This window comes from Parasteatoda tepidariorum, chromosome 9, assembly GCF_043381705.1.
Source record: "Parasteatoda tepidariorum isolate YZ-2023 chromosome 9, CAS_Ptep_4.0, whole genome shotgun sequence".
Taxonomy (NCBI): Eukaryota; Metazoa; Arthropoda; class Arachnida; order Araneae; family Theridiidae; genus Parasteatoda; species Parasteatoda tepidariorum.
In genome coordinates, this window is record NC_092212.1 from 9,451,478 (window position 1) to 9,460,287 (window position 8,810).

The 8,810-nt window shown below is 28.3% G+C and overlaps 1 protein-coding gene across 1 annotated transcript in view; it reads left to right on the forward strand.

The window, feature by feature from the left end:
- Positions 1-6,315: 6,315 nt before the first annotated feature.
- The window catches only part of LOC122271136 (NPC intracellular cholesterol transporter 2 homolog a-like), a 10,037-nt gene continuing 7,542 nt past the window's right edge, over positions 6,316-8,810 (forward strand). The window contains exon 1 of the mRNA XM_043051333.2: positions 6,316-6,533. Within this exon, the coding sequence (XP_042907267.2) occupies positions 6,446-6,533 (88 nt within the window). The 5' untranslated portion in view covers positions 6,316-6,445. The remainder of the gene's footprint in view (positions 6,534-8,810) is intronic.

Below are 8,810 nucleotides of genomic sequence, written 5' to 3' on the forward strand. Positions count from 1 at the left end.
AATTCAATGCATAAATAAACGCGAAATATAAAAAAATTCAATGCATTCAATACAAACACTTAAACGTTTTTTAGACGTTTAGGTAGCTCCCAGTAGAAAAATATCAATTCAACAGCGGCCTTTTAAAGCATTCTCACTTCAATTAATTAATTAATTCCTAATTGAGTTTAAATTAAATATTGTCATGTTTTTAGTGCATGAATCTGAATTGAACAACCTGATAATGTACAGTTATGAAATTTTTATCTGGTTGCTCACTACGTGCTCTTGCGCGCCGAATCCAATCAATTAAAAATGAAAACTGTTGCCAGCGCGAGAAAAGAAATATCATCGGTTTTATTGATACATACCTACATACGTACGTATTAGCGTTTTATATAATATAGATCATGTTTGCTAGTTTGTCAAAATCTGTCATTAAAATTTACTTTTGCAAATGTGTCACTTGCCTTTGTTCGCTTACCGAAAAAAGGATTTCAGTAGAAAATTGTCGCTACTTTTCTCTTCATCTGATTAATCTCATTAGATGTAAATTTTTTATAGGAGGTACCTGGATATTCAGAATAGAATTGGGTTGTGTTTAAAACTGGATAAAAAATAACTTATATTTTAGAAATAAAGTAAATTTTAAAACTTTTCAAGTATTATTCCGTGTGCGTGTGAGAAGGAGAAAAAAACGCTAAAACAATTTTTAAATCCGTGATATTTAATTGCAGTTATCGTTTCTACTGATATTGTAATAGTAAGAAGTGTGCTGATGGCTACTTAAAATTTCCTAGTCCTAGTGTTTTGATTTTATTGGGCACCTGGGCCGCGAAGCGGCCCCTATCCCATTCATCTGGAATTTTATAACAGTTTTGGTTGAGCAATGATGTGAGCAGGCAATGGAGTTGCTTTTATGAATGTTTCAAGCTCTTTGCTTGAATAACTAAAAAGGAATCAAAAATAAATTGAGCAGCTTGCTCTAAACTGTGTTTGTTTGATTTTGGAGTTGTTCAGAATTGTATCAGCATGAGTAAACGTTATTTTCAGAAAAGTTGATGCTTAAAATTCACTGATGCTTAAGATTCACTGAAGTGGTAACGAAGGAGTAGTCAATTTAGTTATTATTGAAGCTATAGTTATTTCAAATTGGCAAAAAGTATTTCAAAAATTATAGTTAAAACTTTTATATATTTCTTTGAATTATTTATTTGGATTTTTTTATTTGTAGTGGCTGTCAAATACATCGTAAATCAATTTCGTTAAACCAAGGTAAAAAGAAAGTAAGGATTTCGCTCTCATTTTAAATGTAAAGGTGATCACTTCTAGAAAATAATTAAATTCTGCTGTCCCACTATTATGGTATTTTAAGTTTTATGGTATTAAGGCTATTATGGTATTAAGATTTTTATTCCCACTTTAATTTTATTCCAAGACGCTTTAAAGGTTTACTGGTTTTAAAATTTCGAAATATCGATTATTTTTTATTGCATATTTCGATACCATATAGTATGCAGTATATGTCAGCAAAACTATTTTGCCTGGATACTATTCGATATAGAAGAAAAATGTGATCATCGGACCTACCGTTCCACGGAGCTGTAGGCTCAAAGGCCGAACAAGAGACAACCAGGCCTACATTCAAAGGTCTACATTTTCATTCGCTATTTGGACATTTTCTAAAAAACACATCCATTCTGGCAATAATGTGGTCGATATTGCCTATTAATTGGCGATGACCTCTAGACCAGAAAGCCAACTTAATAAGATTATAACTAAATATTCTATTTAACCTATTTTTGAAAATTCATTATAATGCGAACAAAATATCAGTCAGCAGTGATGCAAAAAGCTGCGCTTTTAACAAATTATTGTTTAGAATGGTAAACAATCAGAAACATTTTAAAAGGTTATTCATAACAGATTTTGTATCAAGATCACTTGTGAATCATTTGCATTTAATCTTGACGAAAATAACTTAAAATCAAATTTACTGAATGATAAATATTAATACCTAAACTTTGCTACTACTAGAAGAAAAATTCTTGCAAAACGTATAAAGCTGGCTTCCGTGTATAAATAGCACGATTTTTTTACTTTAATTTTCTTTGACCGATACAGCGTCAAGAAATCCATTTGATCAATAGCAAAAGCACACAGACAATCTTTTTTGCTTAACAAAAGATGATTCTGTGAAAAAGATTTCTGTTTTTTCCGTTTTCTAAAATGAGTGTGCAACGCTGCATCAGCGAAAACGAAACAAAGAAAATATACGAAAATCCTAACATAATGAATCAATGGATGGTGTTTTCTACACTAGGGAACGCTGCAAGCTCGGTACCGCCTAAATTTCCGGGTTACTGTTTCCGTTGTATTTTAAAGCCATTTGGCATCATTGTGTTTTGAGATTCTTGCGAACAATGTATTTGATTACTTATTACTTGTGTTTACAATGCTAACAATNCAAGTTTAATTTATTTATCTTAAAAAGTATTAACACTAACGTAAGATGGTGCACAGCTTGCAACAAGAACAAACAGTAATAAACTTTTGGAAATAGGCAAAATCAAGACTGCCAAAAAAGCGAGTAATTCAAAATCTAGCAACCATGTCACCTTTTTTAATAATAAATAACAAAATAACTAAAGCAAATTCTCACTCCAAACTCCCCGGAATTACATAATAATATTAATATCTTATGAAATACGGCAGATTTGAGCTCAGAAATTATCTAATTTATTTCTTTTATTGAAAACAAAATTATCCGTTTGAAAACATCGCCTATCAGAATAACATGTAGTAAGCAGCTGCAAACTTTTTACCGGAAATAGAGTAGGTGCCGAGCTCGAGATTGTTATTGTTTACATTTCTACTGAAAACACCATCCATACACAAGAAAACGAAGAAAAATATAAAAATTTTCCTCGGCGGCTAGAGCCAAAACCTGTCCTGAACAATGACCCTCCTGAACAATGACCATTGAGATAGTTATACCTCGTTGCCATAGTCACCGTCAAAGGTCCAGACCAATGGCTAGGGGAGTTCTTACTTCAGATAAACTATACATCTGAGATGTTCTGACTCGAATGTCATGGACAGGTAGTCCTTTCTATATCACTTGGTATATCTGGACTCTGTAAATTATTATAGAATCTAGGAAATTTTTAAGAAACATAATTCGAAGAAATTATAGTTTGTTAAGGGTTTCTTTGCAATTGTTCGTGTTAAATTTCATCTTTCAACGTAAAGCAATGGAATTAATTCTATCGAAAAATAAATCCATGACATCGAATTAAATTATGTATTTAAATTTCATGTTATTTTAATAAAAACAGGTAACAATAAAGATATAAGTATTAAACACGCAATATTGCACGTACCTTTATGTTAAAATACTTTTATCGAATTTCATTTCATTTTAAAATGTATATGTTAATGAAGTATGGAATTTTAAACAGAACCTTATTTTATTCATCTAACTTCCTGTCTCGCAAACATTTTAACCAATTTTTAAAAAAGACGAACGTCTCTACTCATTTTTATAAAAGAAGAAAAAAAAAGGGGGAGGCGTTTGTCTGAAGTCCTCTGAATATACTCCACTGTCCTAGAGATCAAGGAGTTTCTCTTCTAGAATACTGCATTATTATTACATATAGGAAATTTTTAAATTAAAAATAATTTGAAAGAATACAAAAGTGCAAGTCATATTTCTATATGACCGGCATTTTGTACATCCCGATTGTATTATTATTATATTTTGGAAATTTTTAAAATAAAAAATAATTTGAAGGAACCCAAAAGTGCAAGTCATATTTCTATATGACCGGCATTTTGTACATCCCGATTGTATTATTGTGTTTCGGAACTTTTCAAATAAAAATAATCGGAAAGAAATTTTAAGTTTCTAATGGTACAGTTTTTTAAGACTTTCGTCTTCTATGAAAAAAATTTGTTAAATCTATCGAAGAAAAAGCTATAACATTGAACACTACTTTATTTTAATAGAAACAGGTAAGTATAAACAATAAAAATATGAGTATCTAGTAGTTAAAATAATATCGCACCTAATTCTATATAAAAATAATTATACAGAATTTTATTTCATTCTAAAGCTCACTATTGTTAGCAAAGGTAGGTAGAATAAAAGTTGTTAGCAGGTAAGAGAAATATAAAAAACAAAAAAATTCAATATTATCTATTATAAAATTGTATTTTAATAAGATGATCTATAGTAAAACGCTATAAACATTTGTGTTTTAATTTCAGCGTGTACCAACCAGAGATTTAAAAAAAAAAGAAGAAAAAAACAAAACTATTTTAAGATAAAACAAAAAAATTTGATAAGATTAATTTAAAAATATAATGAGAAAATTTAAATTTTTGAGATATTCAAACTTTTTTTCATTAATTGCCAAATACAATTAACGAAATTAAGCAAAAGATATATGAAAATTTTCCACGTATGCGTAGTATAAAAGAACTACTTTAATTATTCCACTTTCGCAGTTTTGAACAGAAGCTTTATAATTATATGAACAAAAGCTTTATAATTGACTTTATATTGCGATAAAAATTTTGTTTAATTTTATTGAATATTTTTAAAGTTACAGTAAAAAAAAAAAAGAAACGTTACATTGAAAAATTAGTTTTTATAAAAATGTTCATATTTCTATATTAAAGCAGCCTTGAGAATTCTATATTTAAACAGGCTATGTGAGAATTGAACCAAATTTGTACCATCAACATAAGGAACTTTGTGTTTTGTTTTTTCGCAATTCAACACAAATAATTAATCAATATATTCAGGTGAATTTTCCGGTTAGGCATAACCATGGGTTTTTAATAATTTCCGGCTTTATGATTATTTTTTTACTTAACTTAATATACTAATTTACCAATATTATACGAAATTTTCCATTCCATTTTTAAATTTCCCATTATCTGAATCCTAATATGCGAACTCAAAAACTGTAATTTCCGTTTTGAAGTCAATAATTCTATATTAGAGCAACGTACAATTGTTATTCAATAGTATTATAACACAATAATCTACATTGTTATTCTATTCTAACGAAACTTATGTAAATTTTTCTTCAATTGTATTGTATAACTATTGTATGCAGTGTTATTAAGTTTAAATGCCCAATAATGATACTGATATTTATTCCATTGTTTAGTACACATTGTTATTTAGTTACATTGTACAAACAAAAGTATACATTACTCAAATGTATCTTAACTAACAGTATACATTGATTTTTAAATGTTTTGTGTAACAATTGTATTCATTATTGTAAAAGAAACATAAAATTGTTAAAAATGAAGCTTATCCTTCTTTCACATTAAGGTTTACAGTTAAAATATTTTATACATTGTTAACCGATTGTAATGTGCAATATTTGTTCATTTCTTATTTGATTGTACTGTATAACTTTTCTATGCAGTGTTAATAAGTTTAATTATGTTACAATGGTATTGATATTTATTTATTTGCTTTATACACTTTGTAATTTAATTGGATTGTGCAAAGAAATGTATACCTAGTTCAAATGTGTCTTAACCAACTGTAACATTGATTTTTAAATGTTTTGTGTAACAATTGTATTCATTATTGTAAAAGAAATATAAGATTGTTAAAAATATAGCTTATCCTTCTTTCACATTAAGGTTTACTGTTGAAATATTTTATACATTGTTAACCGATTGTAATGTACAATATTTGTTCATTTCTTATTTGATTGTACTGTATAACTATTCTATGCAGTGTTAATAAGTTTAATTACGTAACAATGGTATTGATATTTATTCATTTGCTTTGTACACTATGTAATTTAATTGGATTGTACAAAGAAATGTATACATTATTCAAATGTATCTTAACCAACTGTAACATTGATTTTTAAATGTTTTGGGCCACAATTGTATTCGATATTGTAAAAGAAGCATGAAAATTGTTAAAAAAGTGGCCTTCTTATACATTAAAGTTTACAGTTAAATAATTTTATACATTATTAACCTGTTGTACAATAATTGTTAATTTTTTATTTGATTGTATTGTGCAACACTTGTATACATTCTCGCACAGTTGCATGCATTTTTATCCAAAAAATTTAATGCGTCAAATTGTGTGGCATTAAAATCTTCTATTAAATAATTATCCAATTTTTTTTTCAATAAAAAGAGGATCACTCTTAGAAGACAACCGATTGATTCGTAAATGTCACCTAGAATCACATTTTTACGAAAGACATAAATCAAACAATATGAAACGGTTCATAATAAATAAAATAAAATAAAATGGCCATTTAACGGCCTCTATCCTATTTTCGGACAATGGCTTTAATAAAAACCTTTTTTTATGACGATACAATGGAGATTCAGCGGAAAAATATATATTGACCACCATGCATTCAGTCGCTCAACTCTTAACTGGTAGGGAGAGAAATTTATATTAGGAAGGGAAATGGCCAATAATTTTGTTCTTTTGGTTTATTATTTTGCTGTTGTGCATTGGGTCTTTGCTGGACGAATCGAATACCAAGACTGTGAAGGTAATTGATTCATGTTATGTTTTGGTATGATCTCGAATCATCGATAATAATGTCTTAACTTTTGTAAATATATTAACAGAAATAAAAGCTAAAAACTTTGTCTTTGAAAATTGAAATTTTTTAATTTTTATTTAAAACAATACAATTGTTTACTATTTTTCAGTATTTAATTGATTTTTTTTAATCGTAATTAGGAGGCAAGACGAGATTAAAATCGTTTTCAGCGTGCTTAACTTCTCATGTAACTAAAACTTAGAATGTTCTTTATGATTATTTTCTTTCGTGTTTTTTTAATTTTAAATGATGTACAGTGAGCATACAAAACAATATATAATAATTGAATAACTTTTGAGCTAGTGTGTGAACTTTACGTACTAAGAATCAGTCTTAATGATTTGAAGGATGACCTCAAATATGCTAATTAATTAGTGAAGATGATATTTTAAGTTCCGAAATAACACTGGTGTAATTTCAAGTTCCTAACTTTTATAGTTATTATGCATCAAAACAAAAGATAACGCAAAAAAGAAGAAAAAAATATATATATATATAGCACAATAAAAACAAAGAGAAAAAATGAAGAAAATTAATAAGTTTTATTAACTGCGCATAAGCTGCAAATATATAGAACGCATAAAATAAGTTAAAATACTGAGAAAATATGGAAAAAATAATGACAAGAAAAGAAAATTATTAAAAATATTTTTCAAAATTATTTTTAAAAAAAAATATAATTTTTGATATCTTAAAAAAAAAAAAAAAAAAAAACCGAATANAGTGAGACTTTGTCACAAAAAAAAAAAAAAAAAAAAAAATTAAATCCGGTAAACGAAACAAAGAAAAGATCTCTTCATCAGCCCACATCCTTTTTGCGGATATGATCGTGGAATGAAAATTTAGGATTTTTAAAATTAGGAAAATTTAGGAGTTAAAGCGAACAACTAATGAAAAATAAAAATTTATAAGTTGAGTTAGTTTTATGAATTTAGTAAATTAAGTGAGCATACTGCTTTATATCTTAGCTTTTATGACGCAGTGATATCATTCCTCAACAAAAAAAATTTATCAGATTCGTTTTGTTTTTTTGCTTGTTTTTCCTTTTCTTAACTTATATTGGTTTCATAGATCTTAAGAATTTACATTTGAATAAAAGACTTCAAACTGTAAAAAAAAATTCTGTGCATTTTTTATTTAATAAGCAGCATTGAAATGAATTTAGAAATCAAATTATAAAGTATATAAAATGATACGTAAGTTCATCAAAATTAAGGAAACATTTATATACAAACTTTATGTAAACAATCTGTCTTTTGGAAACAAATGTCTTTGAATGAAGATTTTGCGTGGCAAAATTCTTAGTATAATTTACAGAGCAATGACATTTTTTGTTTGTCTTTGAATGAAGCGCGATATTTTAACAATCACGTTATGTTAATAATATAAGTGATAATATTTAGTTCTAAAATTAATTGCGATGCTATTTTTAAATTAAAATAAGAACCCAAGTAGCACCTAATTTTAGATAACATTATCTTGCACAACTTTCTGATAAGTAAAAAGATACAAAACGTCGCTGTTTTCTCTGCATCATATAGCATTAGTTTCTGTACAAACTAATATTATCTAGAGTCCGCCTTAACATTATTTTACAATGGTTTTGAATCTATATAATATTAGATTTTGTACTTTTAAAATTCTCTTGCGTTGCATTTAATTTTTGGAGTAAGCAAGGGGGAGAGTAGATTTGTATGGTAGTCGACTAATTCGGCGATATAATTTTATTTAATTTCCTGAATTGTTGTGAAACAGTAAAACATGGAACAATAGTTTTATAATGTCATTCCAAGCTAAACTGCTGTTTGTAGAAAATGCAACACCATGAAAGAATCATCAGAATCAAATGAAATTTAATGCAGAAACGACTTGTACTGATACAAATAAATGATGAAATTTTCAAAACAAAAGAAACAAATTAAGCGTCCGAAATCAGTATTTGGTGCAGCCACCACGCGCTGCAATAAGTGCTGCTATACGACGTGGCATGGAGTCAAACAGATGTTGAATATCTGCTTGAGGAAGAGAATTCCATATCGCTTGTATGCGCAACCAAAGTTCGTCTTTGGAAACTGCAGGACGCGGATCACGAGTGAGACGCCGACCAACCATATCCCACACGTGCTCAATAGGCGACATATCCGGCGAATAAGCAGGCCAAGGAAGAAGTTGCATGCGTTGTGCTGAACAGAAGTCTCTAACAGTCCGCGCAACATGTGGGCG